General features: G+C 36.6%; 2 protein-coding genes across 7 annotated transcripts in view; one reads left to right on the top strand and one right to left on the bottom strand.

Moving 5' to 3' along the window:
• Positions 1-784: 784 nt before the first annotated feature.
• Positions 785-8,153, top strand: LOC128165197 (uncharacterized). 2 transcript variants are annotated; one of them, XM_052829463.1, is made up of 5 exons: positions 785-929; positions 1,869-1,941; positions 4,313-4,410; positions 4,576-4,612; positions 5,210-8,153. In XM_052829463.1, the coding sequence occupies exons 2-5, from the start codon at positions 1,903-1,905 to the stop codon at positions 8,084-8,086; spliced, it is 3,051 nt and encodes a 1,016-aa protein (XP_052685423.1). In that variant the 5' UTR covers positions 785-929; positions 1,869-1,902; the 3' UTR covers positions 8,087-8,153. The 2 variants fall into 2 exon arrangements, with proteins under 2 accessions (XP_052685423.1, XP_052685432.1); XM_052829472.1 differs by lacking the exon at positions 1,869-1,941 and having other exon boundaries at positions 801-929.
• A 1,257-nt stretch (positions 8,154-9,410) lies between these two features.
• The window catches only part of LOC128165210 (solute carrier family 23 member 2-like), a 12,512-nt gene continuing 954 nt past the window's right edge, over positions 9,411-20,968 (bottom strand). The window contains exons 1-12 of one of the 5 annotated variants that reach the window (XM_052829493.1): positions 19,366-19,397; positions 17,047-17,179; positions 15,913-16,070; positions 14,584-14,693; positions 13,211-13,275; positions 12,897-13,078; positions 11,613-11,733; positions 11,335-11,503; positions 10,738-10,991; positions 10,318-10,591; positions 9,953-10,048; positions 9,411-9,862 (exon numbers count right to left, since the gene is read on the bottom strand). In XM_052829493.1, the coding sequence (XP_052685453.1) occupies positions 9,600-9,862; positions 9,953-10,048; positions 10,318-10,591; positions 10,738-10,991; positions 11,335-11,503; positions 11,613-11,733; positions 12,897-13,078; positions 13,211-13,275; positions 14,584-14,693; positions 15,913-16,070; positions 17,047-17,179; positions 19,366-19,382 (1,842 nt within the window). In that variant the 5' untranslated portion in view covers positions 19,383-19,397 and the 3' untranslated portion in view covers positions 9,411-9,599. Of the gene's footprint in view, positions 9,863-9,952; positions 10,049-10,317; positions 10,592-10,737; positions 10,992-11,334; positions 11,504-11,612; positions 11,734-12,896; positions 13,079-13,210; positions 13,276-14,583; positions 14,694-15,912; positions 16,071-17,046; positions 17,180-17,349; positions 17,534-18,636; positions 18,663-19,044; positions 19,335-19,365; positions 19,398-20,968 lie in introns of those variants that run through there. The other 4 variants (XM_052829502.1, XM_052829483.1, XM_052829511.1 and 1 more) reach the window with 4 other exon arrangements.

Below are 20,968 nucleotides of genomic sequence, written 5' to 3'. Positions count from 1 at the left end.
TAATGTCGAAAAATATGGCTCCAAGTGTGTTCACAAATCTGGAAAAAATTGCCTTGACCGAGATTTTTACTGTGATGTGAAGTAAAACCAGCGGGCTCTCCAACAAAACTGAAGAAAATGATATTCAATCATCTGAACAATGTCTACGCTGATTTCCAAAAGCAGCTGCGATATACTTTTGTTTTTACTGAAATATATGTCCACAACATGGCAAATAAGTAAATGGCTGTATATTAAATGTTTACTTATTTTCCTTCCCAATTTCTATGCTGAAAATTACTGATAAGACAGAAACATTTAATTATATACAGTCATGTACTTGTATATTTCTACGAAAATTGATTTTTCAATACCGTGCGCTAAAATGTAAAAATGTAAAAGCAATAAGAGCAGCACATGTACTTCATGTAGTTTATAAATGGGTCATAAAGAAGAGATTCAGCAATTATACATGCATGGCAAATCACGTCCACAAGTCACAAAGTTTATTGTGAAGGATTCGTCTATTTTAGCCGAAACTTGACTCACTCTGTGGTCCACTAAAGAGGTCACAATATCTTTGAAACAAAATAAAACATACAGTTAAAATACGTAACACAATAAAAGACGCAAGAAAACACTTCACCATTCCTCCTTACATCCGGGTTAGCTACAATTAAGTTGTACGCCAATTGAGACAAGCCGTAAATAATCCTTGCAGAAAATATGACAGAGACTGGGCCGATGGTTGCTTTATTCAGAACGCTGAAAAATAACCCAAAGAAGTACGAGAATTCTTAAAACCAATTGCCATAATTGATAAAATCCGCGTGTGAATGTGCGCGTTTTGGTTGTTGCGTATTCCGGAAGCGGATATAGATCTATATATGACCGCCATTTTGATTTTATGTTCCAGTGAGATTTATGCAGGAGCAATAAAACAGAAACACGTAAGTATATGCTTTATTTATTTGCACTCACAGTGATATTTTATACAAGAAATTTTCTCTTAATTTGTAAATTCAACAGTCTCCCTTCGTATTTGTACACTATATTCTGTCTGAACCCGACCATGCTACGTAAAACCCTCAAAAGGAATTACTTTAAATAATATTGTCAGAGTTGAGTTGTTACATAGCTACATAGTGTACTTATCTATGTTTAAAAAATATACTGTTTAATTTTAACGATAAACACTCATTTTTACGTTAAATTGACATTCCGAATACACATGTTAAAGACTCGTTCAAAATGTAAACACGAGGTCATTGTCGATCTAAATATAGCCGGTGTGAAATGGAGGCTACGCCATCTTTGTTTTGAAGTATTTATGTGCGTTTGGACAGGATAAAATGATTAGAGTTGACTGGTATCGTGAATGTTGTTGTACCGATATTAAATACAACATGATTTCACATTATTTTTATTTACCGACAGAACATAACTCGCTCAAGAAATATATTATGGTCAACGACCCGATTTGTTTGTATACACAAAAATGGATTCGGTTGGTAAAGAAATTTCCGGAATATGTCACTATTAGATTGAAACAAATGAAAAGAAAATTGAGAAAGGTCGGTTTTGCTTTTGTGCTCATGCATTAAATTTAATAACCATATGAATTTTGATGAATGTCTTCTTTAGATTATATCGATCGTTAAAAACGTGGAAATCCTGCAAAATTGTGTTGTTGCCAAGAACTTCAGTTGAAACATTGTTGGCTATAGCGCCAGCACGGGCAGTGCACGGGCGATGAATATTTCTGTTACTTACTATAAGAAATATTTTTTTGTTAAGTCGTTATTAGGGAAAAAACACGTGATTATTGTACCATAAAAATGTCTGTTTTTAACAACATTGAGTTCACCGTTATGCATTTGTTTTCCTAGGGTTGATAAGGTAACGTTACTTTGACATCAAACTATGAGTCGCGTGAAGAAGAGGCGGTGCCACAACTGTGAGGTAATCACCATATAGTGGTCCATAGATGTGCTATATCATTTCCTCTCATCAGTATAACACACTCTGCTTATGTAGTACTTGTCTATGTCCACTCAATAGTCATCGTTCCGTTATCCATTTTCCGATTAACTACATGTATGTGCAATAGATTGCCGAAAAATTATTTGAACCTATAAAATTATTTATCTTGTTCTTTCAACATCAATTTATATTAGTGCACGAGAGTTTCAAATTTACATTCCCAAACCTGCCTGATTGTTACCCTCCACTTTTTCTCTACCTTTCCCTCCTCTACAAGCCCCTCTACCCTCTCCCTCCTCGATCTACACCATCTACCCTCTACCCCTCCCCGGAAGGAGGTGTCGGATAAAGCTTGAGAATTAAAGTATACGTGACAGTATTGTACATAATCCGAGACTGTAAACTCCTCACTGTTATTTGGTGTTGAGCTATGACTTTCATGGTAACCGTGTTTCAGTGTGTGTGTGTTTAGAATTATTCCAGGGGCAAGGGTAAAACCACAGTGGACACCTATAAAATCATACTCAGTATTGGAAACACAAAAGTACATTTAATATAGACACCCCCCCCCCCCTACATTTTTGTTATGGATATTAATATGATGATTACGTTTTGAATTTTGACTTGCATTAACATACATGCATTTTCTTCAAACTGCTTTTAAAAAAAAAACCACCATAAACCTTATTAGATTGGATGTTTTAATGTTTTCCTGGCCTTTTTAATGATTTTGATATTTTACTTGCAAGGAAAACATCAGAACCTGCGCTTGTACGAAAACTGGAAATTCGCTGCCTCCAAAAGGAAGGGCATTCTCGGCTCGATTTTAAATATATTTTTAAAGTCACGAATACCACTTAAAATTATACTGCATGTTTTGATAAATTACATTGATAAATAATTGTAGAAGATTTATTTTCTCGCAAGATTTCAAAAATGCAAATTAAAAATCAAATTTTCAAACAGATTGACAGAATGTCTGAATGTGTTCAACAGTCTGTATATGGGATGTAAGAACCCATAGAACTATATTAGTGAGAAGAAGAATCATCGTTTGATTAATTGATTGTGAGTGAAACATTTGAATCAACTCGCAAATATTTAAAATCGAGCCGAGAATGCCGATTCCAGTTGGAGGCGGCGAATATTTCGCCGGTAATGACGTTTTCCTGCCAAGTAAAATAGCAAAATCGTTTTAAAAAACCCAGAAACATGTCAGATATTTCGGTCTAGGAGAGGGATAGAATGAGAGAGATAGTTTTCTGACTTTTGATTTAACATTTTCCTGAACATTTTAAGAATAAAACAAATTACCAATGAATGATAATTTATGATTGAAGGATGGTCATGTTTTGAGCTACACAAATTTAGAATTTTCAGTATTTAATATTGTGTTTTAATGATGGCTGTGAAGTTAAATCCAAAGGTATTTATAATGCTCAACCAAGAAAAAAAAATTGTTGCGTTAAAAGCGGTTTTTCTGCGTTTTATATATTTTAACCAGAAAGTAAGAAAAAATCTGACCGAATCCAAGCTAGCTTAACCATTCTACGACCTTTGTAAGCTAATACTTGGTAGTACCTTGGTTATATACATGTGACAAAGAATTATAAGCTTCATTTCTAACTTGTAACTCAACGAATGATTAGCTGCATAACTAACACAAAGGAGAAAGTTATAGGTTCTTTTTACTCGTATTACTGTGGAATCTATTTTATTCATGGGGTCAATGTTCGTGGGAAGACAAAAATTTCCTGTTTCGCGGGGACGTATGTGGCAACGCACTTTGAAAAAATTACGCATTCTGAAATTTTTTTTCAAAGTGCGTTAATTTTTTGACCAAATCAACGCACTTTGAGACTTGGTCCCAAAATTAACGCACACAATTTTTTTTTTCGAAGTGCGTAATTTTACAAATTTCGTTGTAACACACGTATTTTGTAATTAGCAAGTTCGGGATAATTTTGATAAATATTAAACAAATGCTTGTATATACGATCATGGGGAGTTAAATTGGTGGGCAAGGGTTACCCACAAAAGCCAGGAACAGTGGTTCACGATCAATTGATGATTCCACAGTGTTATGTAGAGCAACAGCTCGCTCTTAGCTATACAATATTTTGTTTACCATTATAAAATATCGTAGCTAAGCATTCTATGCAATAAAAATGGAAAATTGTTACCTTCAATATACGTGTATGAATATCCTAATGCATCAATTGAACAAATTTGAACAGAAAATGTGAGACAATTTATTGACAGCAATGGTCTCACCAGTAATAAAACTTTTTTAACTGGACACGAGCTAATGAGTCTCACTAATTTAGCCGTGTTGTTTTATTACTTGCAGGGGTGCCTGACTTCTAACTGTGGCGAGTGTACATTCTGTAAAGACAAACCTCAATTTGGCGGAAAAAACTCCAAAAAACAGTGCTGTATAAAGAAACGGTGAGTGACGAGGTAACCCTAATAAACGAAAAAGTCATCTAATATCGACCCTTTAATTATTCCCAAAAAATCTGAAGATGACCATTTATTGAACAGCAAGTAGCTTTGAACAAACTTCAAGAGTCTTCAATTTTAAATTGAAATAAATCGTTATTTTTTTTCCAGATGTTTAAATCCAGTGTTCGCTTCAACTGATACACCAGTATGTATATTCTTATTTTGCAAAATAAAATATAAGGTAAACTATAAAGTAAACTATTTGTTGTAATAATAGAGGAGTTAGTTACGATGTCTGTGTTATCATGTATATTGTCTACAAAAAAGTCATTTCTGTCAGAAGTAACATGCAGAAGTCATATTCATTTAATTTACATAAAAAAATAACGCAAATAATTTGGCTACATCATTGTCATTACTTGCCGACATACATGTAGATTTTCAGTGTATTTCAAGCATTTTACACAGAGCTCACGAGGGGAGCGTTTTTAATGCAATTATATACAGTAAAACAGGGTTATAGCGAACACGCTTATAATGAACTGACGCTTAGGCCTATAGCGAAGTGATTTTCATTCCCCGTGACTTTATTACATGTTATAAACTTGAAAGATTACGCTTATAACGAAGTAAAATTGTCCGTCCCTAGGACTTCCTTATAAGCGTGTTTTACTGTATATTAAAAAATACTGAAATACTGATGTGTGCAGTATTAGGGTTCGTCGGATGTATTGTGTTTTTTATCTATACTTCTTACATCAAACTTGAATGTAACGTTTCACCCCTCTTCTCTTTCTTTTAGTCCAAGCCTGGCTTTGTATTATACAGCAACATCAGGAAGCACATTCCCAAGGCTTATGTTATGATTAGAAACATTCTTGATAAAGATATGCTGTCGAGATTTCGGATTCAAGTACCAACTGATGACAAAAAAGATGTAATACAGGAAACAGAAACGACCCAGAATGCAACTGACTCTACAACACAAAAGTCAGATCGGCCCCAAAGAAAACGGAAGGTGAACCTTAATTACATCAATCCCGCCCAATACGTACCGACGCTGAAAGCGCCGAGGAGAGGGGCCTCCATGAATGAGGACCCGCTAAAAGACGTGGCAGTGGAGCGCCTGGTAGAACACCTGGAGCACCAGAATGTAAAGGACGTTCACTCTGTCAGAACAACCAACCAGAAGCGGCATGAGAAAGAAGCAGCGCCCAAGCACGCGCGACCTCAGCGGGCCAGGACAAAGAAGAAAAAACTCCGACCTTATGAGTATCTGAAGTACCTGCCAGCCAAGTGTGAAAATTTAGGCGGGGACGCCTATCCCGGCCCACCCAACCTCTCCCATCACGACTCGGAGAGCACAGAGAGTGGGGATGAAAACTGTTCACTGGATGAGTTTGGACCCCCGGTGTTAGAGCCCTGCAAGAAGGAGAAGGAAGCAGTAAAACTGAGTTTCTCTGGCCGGCACTGTAAGCCGAACGGCACCTATTCTCGTGAATATTACACGGATTTGAGTAAATTACCGAATCTGAACAATAAACCTAGACCAAGGAGAAGCACTCCTAAAATAAAATTAGATAGACATACTAAAATTATCGAGGAGAAGATCTCGCCATTCAGTGTAGCAGTAAAAAAGGAACCGGGAATAGTAAACAGAGCCGAAAACTACGGGTCATTGTCAGTAAAGAAAGAACTTAAAGTCAAACATGCTGGAGATTCGAACGCATTTGTGATAGCTTCATGTAAAAATGACCAGAAACCAGTCAGTAAAGACATCGAGACCTCGCTGAACACCTTTATGGAAAACACTGAAAAAGACAAGCAAATGAACCAGTTGAAGGATAGGATCCCTGTTTGTCAAGACAAAATCATGAAGACTGTTAAAGAACTGGCGAAGGAGAAAAAGTTTGTGAAGTTTTTCCAGCTCAGTGTCGGGAACAAACTTATCTTTATCCCCACCGACGGCTCCACGGTCATACCGAAAGCTTACGTCATGGACAAAGTGTCCGACGCATCAAAGACTGATAAACCTTCGGTTACCATGGAGACTCCTGTCATTAAGTCTGAGCCAGTGGATGACACGGATGGCGACCTCCTGCCCAAGATAACTAGCGTGTTCAGCTTGTCGTCAGACGCAGAGAAAGACTCGCCTCAAGAGAGCGACTCGTTCTCAAACGTCCAGGAGACGAAACCACTAAACACCGCCGCTCAGGGTGTTAGCGAGGAAAAACGACCAACTGCAGTTATGCCTAGTCCGGAAAACAGCTGCGCGCAGAAACTGAAAAGTTTGATTAACCCAGAAATGTTCAATAGACATTCTATAGACGAAGACGACAAGGTTCTTCAGAGTTTATTGAGAGACACTGTGACCAAGATATTCAGCCATCAGCAGACGACAGCTTCAACATCATGTCAGTCAGGAAATGCGAAAAATTCTGCAGAGTTGGCGAGTAAGTTGCAGAAAAAGAAAGAAGAAGACAATGTTAACGTACGAGTGACAACTATACAGCACGCGCCTCACTCTAAACTCACTCACTTTACAGATAACACCAAACGACCGGCCATAACTGTTATCCCAGACCTAGGGAAACTAAAATCTATCGACAAAATGACAAGTAAATCACAGCCTCACTTAGCTCAATCACGAAATCAGACGTTATCTCAACCAAGTCCAATCTACATCACAAACAAAGTACAGACTTCCATGCCCCAGTCGCACAGCCAGACGCTATCCCAGCCCGGCCCTGTCTACATGACAATGAGCTCCGCACCTCAGCACAAAATATTGATTCTCCCCAAAACTAGTTCATCGAACAACACAAACACCCGAGTGGTCGGGAGCTCTTCTCAATCAATCCCAAAGCTGCAAAGTTTGTTGCCGACTTCCAAGTATCAATTTGTGGTCCACAAGTCGCAGACACCAACGATAAGCGCGGCTTTGAAGTCGACCGAGCCCGAACTGATGTACACTGGTATCCATGGTAATAACAGTGGTGAAGGTGTGTCCCGCTCCCCGGCCACGCCTCTTCTCCTCTTCCCAAATATCTCAAGTAAAACGGTTCCCGTTTTTTCAAACAATACCACAAGTAGGATCATAAATTTAAACCCACCCATTGCACCCCCAGCATCCCCACCCGAGATTACTCCAATGACTAGTAATACTGGCATCTCTAGCTGTAGCTCATCAATTCAATCATCATCTACCACAAAGAAACAAGTTATTGTGACATCCCGTGCACCAAATGTGGTCAATAGGACGCCTCCATCCCCGGGTCGTAAAGACAAGACAGTTTGTGCGGAGGTTAAAAACAAACAAAGCCGGGACGTTGCCGATTCCTCCCTTCCCACTACCGGCGGATTTGGACACGAGTGGGTGACAGTTAAATCGGAGCCAGGGGACGATCACGAGTTCGAAGCCTCTATACTAACCACAATAAAAAAAGAAAAGACTAGTGAAAGCGAAAGTGAAAGTGAAGAGGAAAGCCATGAGACGAATAGATCTAGTACAAGGCAAGGAACGCCACAGTTCCCCGCCCATCCCGTCACTTCAGTCAACGCAGGGGAAACAGACACAGAGGAACGTATCCGTCGACTGAGAGAGAGAATGCGCGCGCAACAGGAAGAGTGTGAAAATTTGAAAAAGTCTTTACTTAATGAGAGTGAGGACGTCTCATAACAGAAAGAAGTTTTGTGTTTTATTATTGTTATAAATATTGTTTTAAATAAAGTTAAAATTTTATCACTTTTGAACTTAATAAAATCTTTACATGTACAGGAATAATAGGAAAAAGTAACATCAGAATGTCCTTAGAGAAATGGTCGACATTGGTCGCTGACTTATTTGGTTTTGTAATTACATATAGATATTGTCACTACTGAGGTTTCATCAATATTTGTTGAATACCAATTTTCGTGGATTTTGTTGTTTAGTTGTTCCACGAAATTAAATGTTCATCGAAGTGCAATTTCTATTCTCATTTTGTATTGATAGGGTCATTGGTCACGAATTTACGTATCCTTGAAACTGTGGTATTCACTTCATCCACGAAAATTGATACCCTTGAATATTAATGAAACCACAGTATTCTAAATGCTATTGTCTTTCAACATTCTGTGTAAGAGACACATTCATTTCACCCATATTACGATCTAATCATGCTTGATAAAAATTTAGCAAAAAAATCACTGAAGCCATATGTTTGTATATTTTTTATCATTGATATTATTTACAGCATCTTTATTAACAAAGTAAAATTGATAAAATGATCAAATAAAGTACTTTTAGACGGCAGAGAAGTAAGCTACTAAATTAGTACTCAAGTACATCCGTTGAACGTATAATCCAACACGTATTTCTTATAAATTGGATCCTGAATGCTTCTTATTGCCATATATTATCGTATTTAATATAGTATTATTGCGCTCCAACAATATGTCATTTGTGTCACTGATGAAATGTATTTAATTATACGTTACTAATTTTTCTCGCAATATTACCGGTGTAAGATCAGTTTGTCCAGTGTGAGATTTTTCTGTTTTGCACTGTGTATTACTACGCCGCTTTAAAATGTAAACAAACGTTTGCTGTAGGGGAATGCAACATGATGGATTGAGGGATTGAGAATTGAGATTATCCATTAGGTAATTGTTTTGCTTAATTATTTCAATTTATCATATTTTATTGGGGGAAGACCTGTTGTATGCTCTCATTTTGACTTGCACTATTTAATTTGAAAATCGCATAGGGACAAACCGAAAGTAATCTTTTAAACGTCATAACAGAAAGTTGTCAGACATCGTTTTTTAATGTAAAAAAAATGCGCCAAGATCGACAGAGCCTCGTCCTAGAGCGTGAACGTTGGCCCCTTGGTGGAATTTCGCTATCACACATTCGTAACAATGAATGATGTTTCTCTGGTAAATCGTGAAATAAAGTCATAGAGAATATAAGTTCTTACATTTCTTTGTTACATAAGTTCTCCAGTGAAAACACCAGCACGCTACATTATTTATTTTATTTTTATGTATGTACCTGCATATCAATCATCACAAGCATTGGAACACTGGTTTCTATAGTATAGGCGTGATTACGTTATTCAATAACATATCACACACACACACTCTCTCTCTCTCTCTCTCTCTCTCTCTCTCTCTCTCTCTCTCTCTCTCTCTCTCTCTCTCTCTCTCTCTCATGTCCCACCCCCGTTCTGTTGCACTGGCTTAATGTCTGTAGTAACAACATCGAGTTCGTAGGCTTTCTGTTTTTTGGTTTTCTTGCAACAAGTTAAGGGACTTTTGCTGAATGTCGGAGATATTGGGAAGTATACACAGCACTTTATTCGTTTGATGATTCTTGTGACGAAAGGCATGTTGTATTGGACAGGCTTTCGCCTCTTTTGCGACGCTTCTAATGTTTCTCGCCATCTTAAAAGCCCGCGTTCTTCTTTAGTTCCTGAAATTATTTTGATTTTTAAAAAAGTGCACACTTTATTTTATTAAGCACTTTTAAATGAACATCTCGAAAGGTTTTTTTAAAACTCACCCGGCACAGTGTTGTCGAGTATGAACCCAATGACCCCGCCCACAAACATGGCGGTCGTCAGAAGAACCTCCAAGACTTGGTCCAAATCCTCACTTCCTTGAAAAAGAAATGAGCTAATGAAATTTAGATACCATATATGTCAGTATTGGATTTTTTAGTGATTAACTTCAATTGTTGAAAGTATCAAGCTTTCAAGGAATGTCGTATTCATGTAAACAATCAACTGGAAATTGAATATCGTATGCTTCTATCAAGGTGTTTCATCATTTCAAAAGATTTAGATGAGGAAGGGGAGCTGCATGAGTATTTTGGCATTATTTGATGACTTTAACAAGCTCCACGTGTAGAGTCAGACCAGACCTTACCCGTATTGATGGAGTTCGGATGGGTCAGTAACCACTGAGGTACCATCAACCCCAGGATCATGGACAAGGCCAGGATGGTCAGATTCCTGGTGGAGGACATGTCCATGAACTGTAGTACGGAGATCCCCACCGCCCCCACCATCCCGAACACCACCGTCAGCGTCCCACCGATGATTGGGTCCGGGATCAGGGTCAGCACCGCGCCAAATTTACCGATGATGCCGCTGAGGAGGAGGGTGACCCCCGCGACCTGGAACACCCGCCGGCTGGCCACCTGAAAGAGAGGCTCACTGAAAGTCGTCCTTAATGATTAATGCAATGTAGTGGAAGAGATTCTGAGGCCAGGACACACAGCAGTATAAAAAGAAGGGAAACTGAGTGAAAAGTACACTGCTGTAGAAGTGTTTCTGAGCCTCCTACCTTTGTGATTCCTATGGCCCCGATGTTTCCGCTGTATGAGGTGGTAGGATGCCCCGCGCCAACCATTCCCGAGATAATGCTGGCGAAGCCTTCTGTGGCGATTCCACGATTGACGGCGTGTGGCGGTGGCGCTTCAGCATTAGACAGTCGGGCGGCGGCGAAGTAGTCGCCCACGGACTCAATGATGGAGGAGATGGTGGCGGCCAGCATGCCAGCAAACCCGGCGACCGACACAGTGGGCGTGCCGAACTGGACTGCAAAATACACAAACACTAACTGAATACTTGACAGTTCGTCATATAATGTTTGACATTTCTTAATTTGTTTGCCCGTAGGTTTAAGGATGTTTTTGTCTACATTTAGAAATTTTAAAAATATATTCTAGAATTTAGATTGGGCTAAAGAATTCTTTCATCTTTTATATATAGCAAAGCTCTTATGTGGATATATAACTGTAATACATTTGTTTCAAATCCATTTTGCCTATATTTTTGTTTGTATTGTTCATCATTAGAAGTGCTATAAGACGTATATATGTCTTTTGCAATAAAAAAATTGAAATTGAAATCAGTATTTGTATGTTATCTTATTGCTTACATGGATAAGGAAAATAAAACCAGGGCATTGTATTGAGCACGTCAAGTCTGGCGTCAGTGCGCGCGAGATTGGTGGTGTTTTTGTTGTTGATGACGATGGTTGGAGATATGACGTCAGTGACCGTCAGAATGTAGCTGAGAATCCAACACAGAGCCACGCTGAGAATAACCTTAAAACATAAAATGAGATGTTACATTCGGAAATGCTATTCATGAATTTATGTATGGAATATTAAATGAAAAGTTCAAGTAGGACTAATGAAAGCCGTATAATATTACCGGCATTAGCTGGAAAATTGGATAGGTCGTCATGTGACATTTCTTTTCTCTAGAGAAGCTAGGGATCGGAACCTTTACACGGCCCAGATATAAACTGAATAGGCCAATCAGCGTCAGAGTTCTGAAAATAACGATTTATATATTTATTTGATAAATTTATTGGTGTTTTTGGTCGGTGATACGATTGGAGATTGTACACCAGGGCGGACTCTACTCTTTATATTCTGTATATTGCCACTCGAGATGAAAGGGAGAAATTCTTTTTATATCACACATGTCATACGAGCTTACCAGAACAGTAATATTTGGATGAAGTATAGCTTTAGAAACGAAGGAATGCATTACTTATTGAAACTTCGTTCATGTCCATTCATTGATATCACTTATGTCTACGAACAGTCGTATGACTGCATTATAGTCCAAAACGGGCTATTCTAAGGATATTCTAATCGTTTTTTAATGTCACATTTTCACGATGAACAAGTTATATAGTGATTGTATTTTTCCTTTTTTAAAAAAAAATATTTATAGCATAATGCAAGCTGATAAGTAAGTCATAAGTTACAAATCAACTATATTTTGGTATTATACTATTATACATTGTATGTTATGTTAATTACTTTCACAGTGTGGTTTTATTACTAATAAACCATAACATAGATTACCTTTATTACATTAGAAGGGTATTACATCAATTACATTACATATTTTGTAACGTTATACAGGTTAGTCAGAGTATCACAACTCAAAGGTCAATATGAAATACTTAGTTAAACTGCTACGTTATTTCCTTGTCAAAGTAAATTACACTATTGCATAAAAAACGTTAATTGTCATTCTCAAAATTACGAAGCCGACAATTTCACCTTACAACGTTATAGTCAATTTTAAGAGTATCTAATGAGGTATATGACGATCAATATCTGTGCAATGTTATTATATTATTATACATTATATAATAACTAAAAGTTACACGATAAAACGTTACACAACGTACAACAAGACAATATCAAAATTGTTCTAGTTGATGTCTGCATTAAACGTACATTATTACCAACAGTTACACTATATTACAGTTATGTAACTTACACCACAGCCATTACCAGTGGTACTGGTTGAAGTCTGTATTTCATGTGCGTTATATCTAAAAGTTAAACTATGCTACTGTTACGTAATTTACAGTATGACAACACTCCATCGGTACTGGTTAAATTGGTGGATATCTGCATTACACATAATATGTTATTTATTACAGTTACACATGATAACTGTTCGGTTACTTACAGCATGGCGATCCCCCAGTGGTATTGGTTGATATCGGCTGCTACAGCGGTCAGAGATAGACCAATGAGGGAGATAGTGGGGGCGATAGTGAGGGGGCCGATATACCTCAGGAAGAAACCCATCAGGCCCGTACACCCCAGCACTAACTGAACGATGGAGGCAAGCATCAAGTTTCCTTGGATCTGGAATAAGTATTAATAAACATGTCACCTCCGCCTCGAGAATACACCATAAAATTATGGATATGTCTTTCGCAATAGGAATGACGATGAACGGGTAACGATATCACATGATTTGGAAATAAATATGTATACCTCTCGCATTCTCCTCTGCCAGACCTCGTCTCTGTCAATAGTTATTGTATAATTGCTGTTTACACCTAGAAAAGAAAAAAAAATGCATGAAATAGGATTTGCCATTAACAACATCTTCGCTAGCCAAAGGGTTCTGATCCGCACCGCTTGCGGATCAGAAACCCTTGGCTAGCGAAGATGCATTAACATAGTTACGGTAATTATCAAAGTGGTCTTGATTTCGAAGATAACAAAACGAGAAAATCAGACATTGGTTATACCCAAATTGAGAATGCAACCAATTCTTATTATGGTATCACCATTTACGTTTTATACAATTGCTGCCAATGTTCAAATCTTGTTCAAACTAATTTTACATTTGTTCAATCATTTAATAAACTTAAATATGGTGTTAATTTACGTCTTAAACAAACAGTGCTAAGTGGCTGATTTTCAACTCTTTAACAAACTCAATTATATGATGCTTAAAATCAATGTTTGTCAACAAACACCTGCCGTCACTGTCAAAGCTAGAGTAAACTGGAGAAAAATACTGCTTGTTTTTTTTTCGCTTGAAAACATATACTTACAGTGTCAATGTTCAACTCTTGAACAAATTTGCCGATGCCGCCAATGTTCAAATCTGCTGTCATGTTCAACTATTATTTAAACTTCACAATGCTATCAATTTTCAACTCTTGTAGAGACTTACTTAAGCTGTCAATGTTCAACTCTTCAATGAACTTACTTATGTTGTCAATATTCAACTCTTAGAGAAACTTACTTATGCTGTCAATATTTAGCTCTTAAAAAACTTACTTATGCTGTCAATGTTCAACTCTTGAAGAGACTTATTTATGCTGTCAATGTTCAGCTCTTGAAAAAACTTACTTATGCTGTCAATGTTCAACTCTTGCAGAAACGTACTTATGCTGTCAATGTTCAACTCTTGAAAAAACTTACTTATGCTGTCAATGTTCAACTCTTGTAGAGACTTACATAAGTTGTCAATGTTCAGCTCTTGAAAAAACTTACTTATGCTGTCAATGTTCAACTCTTGTAGAGACTTACTTATGCTGTCAATGTTCAACTCTTGTAGAGACTTACATAAGTTGTCAATGTTCAGCTCTTGAAAAAACTTACTTATGCTGTCAATGTTCAACTCTTGTAGAGACTTACTTATGTTGTCAATGTTCAACTCTTGAAAAAACTTACTTATGCTGTCAATGTTCAGCTCTTGAAAAAACCTACTTATGCTGTCAATGTTCAACTCTCGTAGAGACTTACTTATGTTGTCAATGTTCAACTCTTGAAAAAACTTACTTATGCTGTCAATGTTCAACTCTTGCAGAAACGTACTTATGCTGTCAATGTTCAACTCTTGAAGAACTTACTTATGCTGTCAATGTGCAACTCTTCCTCGGTACATTTCCATTTTTCCAGCGCCATCATGGCTATAATAGGCGCCAGGAAGTTATGGGAGCCTCCTTGGATGATTCCTAGCCTATGTATTATATAAGTCTATGTATTATATAAGTCTATGTATTATATAAGTCAAGAAATTCCAGGTAGAGAGAAGGTAAGAAAGTGTATAATGTAAAGATTTATATGTAAAATTTATTGTAATAGAATTTGTAAACTTATTTAAGGAATTTTTTTTCTTAAAAAAAAACAAACATGATATCAAAACTCAGAGCTGAATGTGAACATGCAACGTGTATATACGAGCATACTAGTACTTATAAGTTGTTAAAATGCGTGTAATGTTTTCAAAATAACAAGTTCAATTTATGTAACTGATTCTAGAACATATTTAATCCAAGTTAATACGTAGTTTGCCTGTCTAATGTGACCTCAAAAGAAAATCATCGTCAAATACAACACAGTTAAAATCATCGTCAAATACAACACAGTTAAAATCATCGTCAAATACAACACAGTTGTACAACATGAATTATATACAGAGATTCGTTTATTAAATACAACACAGTTATACAACGTGAATTATATACAGCGATTTGTTTATTAAAAGTCGTTAGCCTCATTAAGATGATGAATGTTCCCTTTGTTTACAACCGGATATCAAGGAGCGATTGGTTTTATTTTAGTTTTGTGACACTGATTAGTGAGCTATAAATTCTCCGTTGTTTCAGAGTGAAGATTACATGTACATGTAATGTACAATCACGTCCAGCGGCTTTGAGGAGATGAGGGTCAATGCTCGAGTAAAAAGTTCGCGATTATATTATAACCGAAACAAAATTCAATTTCAATTGTTTATCGTGTATATCAGTGAAGAAAGCGACAAAACCAATTGTTATATTAAGAAAGATACGCTGAAAACAAAAGCAAAATCTCTTGTAAAAGATTAAGATAAAATCGTTGTAAAGTAATGTATTGACTTATCGATATTGATCATCAAAGTAACGATTAATATCGATGCTCACATCGATGGACATAACGATACGCATTTAGCGATCGACGTTGCTAGATTGCGAAAAGCATATCGAAAGAGAGAAAAACATTTACACCTAGCAAGTTAGAGATAATTTGCGTTTCTGTCTTACGTTGATCTTATTAGACCTTTCACGTGCTGGAAGGAGTCCAGACTGTTGTATATCAACCAACCTCCCGATATTTATATAATATACTGGTAGAACAACAGCTCATCAATGAAAGTATATGTAACAATTTGTAAATGTGGTGATTTATTGATATTGTACCTGACACCAAATGTGGTCTGTAAAATAGTGGCCACTCCACACATGAACATGGAAATGCATAGAAGTTGTGCACGCGCGTCGGCATTTGTGCTGGAGCATAGCTGATTGGTCAGAATGAAAGGAATGGACAGAGTGCTTCCTAGGGCTAGAATGGCTTGCTGCAAGTAACGAATGTACAACATTAAGCGACATGTGCATGACACAGTTAATCTGGGTCAACAGTTTAAATCGCTTATCAACCCTCCAACTTACGGAACTGGGAAGTGGAGAAACCCCTAATTATCTCAGGAAAAGCATCTACTATAACTCCAGCTAATCTAGCCATGCCATGTCATTATACAATCAACTTTCGTTAAATATTAATCGAAGTTAAAATTTGCTTATGTAAAGTTAAAGAATGCCTCCTTCTGAATGAAGCAAATATAGATGTCAATTTTTATGCCCTTTTAAATGACAGAATAAGCTATTTAACTAAGTGTTTAGTTCACTCTTACTTACTATGTGGTACTTATCAGTAAGTTGGTGAAATGTAATTAAGAAGATGCAATACGTGTCGGCATCTTTTTACCTTAGCGCACAAAAAAGTCATTATACCAAATTTCATAACACAGATTTAGTCAATGTCAACAATTATATTAAACTGATTCTAAGCTACGCGTTGGTGTAAACAGTTCAACCCGATCTCAAGAATTTCACTGTAAAAGTGATAGCTCGCATTTAGAAAAAAAATCAAAACATCGTATACTCGTATTTCTTGCTGTAAAGTTGGTCATTCAAGAGATAAACAACATGACTGTTTTACAATTCTGATTTTACTAAAGACATCTTCATTTCTTACAGATGTAAAGAAGATTTTAGTATTAACAGTGCACCAATGCTGATATTAGTATCTCCCTATGTGAAATATTACATTCTGCATCGAAAGGACAATCATATCAACAGATATACCCTGTACCCATTTTTATTTTTTGCATCGCTTTTTCAAACACTGATTTGATGAAATTTGCAATGAATGTAACTACAAGATAAATCAATTAACATTTGTTCCGAATCTGTATTAATTTGAATTTACCTACTCTTAAATAAATAAATAGACAAGAGCAGCCAAGATACACCTGACGTTTAATACCTTACCTGTAGGGCAAACACCACGGTAAGGTGTGGGAGGGGAACGTCCTCCACCCCGTAGATGATCCGCTCCTCGGTCTCTCCCCCGTCGTCCGGCCGCGCGGTCCGTGAGTTTCTCTCCTCAACCTCCATGCTCTCACTGTCTAACACATTAATGGGGCAGTCAAGATTTTCCTCACCCAAAGTCAACACTTAGTAACGTAAATATCCAACTAATTCAAATATTTGATCTTGGAACATCACACAGGTAGTTGGAGGGCAATGCTCGCTGTGTGGGGAGTCGGTAGTGGTCAGTGTCACAAGACTTACCTGTATTCTCACCTGTCTGGACACCCTGGTTTACTGATACACGTTTATTTGACACGGTTAACGTACAAAGACAAATTCCTTGAGCCGAACACTATAGATCTAAGGCAAAGGACGTGATGGGATAAACATGCGAAAGAATAAAAAATCAGAAAGTCCGTTTTATGTGTACCTTTATGCTCTTTTAACTCAGAATTAATGTATGATCTCAGTTTGAGGCTAGGTCTAATGAGTGTTGTCTAGAAACTCAAGTGTTTTCCGGGCTTTGGTCAGTTTGATCTTTGACCATTAAAGAGGTCTTTAAGTAAAGGAGTGCCTTCCCTGCATAGTATCAACAATTACATTTAAGGACATAACAAGAAAAATAATTAAGGAACAGCGAAATGGATATCCTTATATTGATGAGAGGAGAAATAATTTTTACAAAATGATGGAAGATAGGTAGCGTCTTACCTTATGGAAGGTGTTTTCAATCACGGAAAAGGGTTCGAAACGTTCACTAAAGAACGAGAGAGTAGGGATTCTTAACATCCCCATCCTTATTGCTTATCTCAATAAATAAGTGATTAGGGTTCAATCTTCTTACTTGTTTAATTTAACACTTTTTTGTCTAATTTTCATGGTTTCCAAACAGATACAAACAATAAAAAAATCTTTGACAGGTTTTTACATTTTTTTTATTATGAAAAATAAAAATGTTCCAACCCTATCGCGCAAAGACAATTTAGCCTGTGACAGTAATAAATCAAACGAAACCCTTTCTGTAAAGCTATGTTGGATTTGGAACAAATATTGATTATGTACTAGAACACGCACCAACTTTAGTTTATCGCTCCACTATGCTATTCCTTTAGCTTAGAAATAAAACTAGAATAAAAAGGGAAGTATCATCGGATACCCTTAAGGAAGCCGATCCCCGGACAATGTATATGTTGACAGGCGGTGGACCAGCCCTGGTTCCTGTCTACATGAATGGGAGGTCAAGGCTTAAGCTATATGTTCATGACTTGTCTATCTCGGTGAAAGGTATCGGTGAGAATGTCTTTAACAGGCAGTGTCGATATTCGGGCCAGTAGAGATTTCCTGAAGAATGTTGCTTGTTTTGTTTTTCTTTTGAACAAAAGTTAAAAAAGAGAGCAACATTGAGAACTTATCAGGCATTAACCAAAAGTATTGTTTTCATTAAGACGAGAAATCTTTGACCTGGGACTTATCTTAACTCTGGGGGTTACCTGTAGCATTGCATTCATTTATGACCCAAGACCGACTATTCTCAAATCGATAACGTACCGTTTTAGCATTGTAAATAAGAAGTATAGAACTTTTCCTATCGATACAGGTAAGGGTAATGCAACATAAGCTGAGAGGACGCAGTTCAATCTTCGGAACACCGAGTAGCTGTTTTGCATAAAGATGTACAATTAAAAAGATTGCATTCCACTCATTCAATTGCGAAAACATGTCTTATATGGTATTTTCGTTGTGATTGTAATTTACTACAAACATTTAACCTATTAACTGTATTGGGTTAATGTAATCACCGTATTTAAAGAAAAGTATGTACTATATTTACTTCCTTCACATATTATCTTTAAAAACAGATAAAAAGTAAATACTTAACAGTGTTTAATTTTTAACATTTTCAAAATGTGTAGACTATAAACATTTGTTGATTATTTACAGGCAATGTTTTCTTACCTTTAACATTCACAAGAAACTGCGTAACGCATTATCTACAAGTTTAAAAGATTGTGCAGATTTCACCCCTCAACAGTTGCTGAATACTGCGATTTGATTTTCAATGCGATATTCTAGAACTGTTATTGTCACGGCAAACAATATTGCACACGGTTTCAGGTCAGTGAATCTTGGCGGAAGTTTATAACATTCGGAAGGGATGATCAGCAGTTGGTGTATAGAGGTAGCTCATCAATAAACAAGTATAACTTTAAAAAAGTAGATCGTCGTTTTGTGTTCTGTCATCAAAACCTCTCCGAAACTAAACACGTAGATAAATACCTGGTGCACGGTTTCATTGAAAGCCCTCTCTGAAAAGATAAGGGATAGTGTTAATCAACAGATTTGAACGTAAATGTGTAAACATGACTTCGTTCTTTAACAGTCATTTATCAAAACAACAACTTATATCCGGGAATTGATCTATATCGTCATATAAATACCTTATTCTTCTTGTGGGATTATCTGGGATGATTTTGAATGAGTCAAAACTACAAATTCGAAAACAGTAAATATCATCGAGTTCATCTACAATTTTAACATTTAATTCTCCACGGTTTTAATTATATTTAATCTGAGAAATATCAACGAGGAAGAAAAAAAGTCCCTCGAATCAGCCTTATTTGTTAAATGTAAACAAAAAATAGTGAATCTTCAGCTACTAGTACAAAATATGTGAGACATAATATATCAAACTTTAAGCAAATACATGTAGTATCATTTCCATGTTCTAAAAATGGACCTACTGTAATAAAGCTATTAATCACTGAATTTCACCACTGGAAAACATCGTTCTACTTTTTATCCACGTAAACATTTATGATTCGCGTTAGGAAGAAGGTAATATGTATGAATTTAATGCGAAACCCCCGTGATAAGTTCAATCTTTCATACTACCTTACTACGAGTAATCATAATGACGGATCTTCCGTCCTCCGTGTGGCATTAACTTACAAACTTACTACGTCTTCATTAGAGTTTAAAAGTTTATTAGATAATAGACATAATTTATTTCATATTGAACACAAGTACTATTTTTAAGTAGAACTATCTTTATAGTTCTGGATAATGTTTACTAGATGAGAGCTAGAATCAAGACAAATCATTATATGTGTCAATTATAACATTTTCACAAAAAACCGCCATTCTTTACAGTATATAACACTGCAATGCCCTGCTTCACAACATTCATGTTTCCACGCAGATTGTTTCACTGAGCACAGGCGCAGCAGTAAGCATGCATATGACGATAGCAATTGTTGGAAACTTTAGAAAATAAGACTACAAATGCCGAATTTAATGAGGCTTCTGTCTGTAGGTGTAGGCCATACAATTTTTCATTTTAATTGAACCTGTTCCCTTTTTGACTATAATTAAACCGTTTGACCACCGTCGAAAGCCAAGAGTCAACTGTAAAATCTGGAAGATGATTAACTCATTAAACCACTCATTAAAGGGTAACAGAAAAATAAAATGAAAGATTGTATCGTGGGAAGGCATCTTTTTAAGCAATTACCTATGGTCAACAGATATTTTTTATAAACAATTTTCAGAGAAACATATAACTTCAGGTTCTCATCTCTCTTTAAAATTATTCATTGATTTGTCCGTCACCATTTTTATTAAAATTCATGACTTCTTACCGATTTATGAGCTGTTGAATGTAAAATCATTTCTTAGAGAGTATTCCGCATTTAAAGACATAAAAACGTTATCAAATAAGAAAGCTTAATCTAATTTTTAACATTTTAGGTCATTGGTAGAATACAACATAAAGAACGATAATATCACGAGGTGTGTAATTGCTTTGACCATCGTAAAGTCACGGTCCACGGGCCATAGACCTCTTTTTGATGTTTCCATACCTATTTCACTCATGCCTTAT

This window comes from Crassostrea angulata, chromosome 1 (genome assembly GCF_025612915.1).
Source record: "Crassostrea angulata isolate pt1a10 chromosome 1, ASM2561291v2, whole genome shotgun sequence".
Classification (NCBI taxonomy): Eukaryota; Metazoa; Mollusca; class Bivalvia; order Ostreida; family Ostreidae; genus Magallana; species Magallana angulata.
The sequence above is the reverse complement of the archived record's forward strand: the minus strand, read 5'-3'. Positions and strand labels throughout refer to the sequence as shown.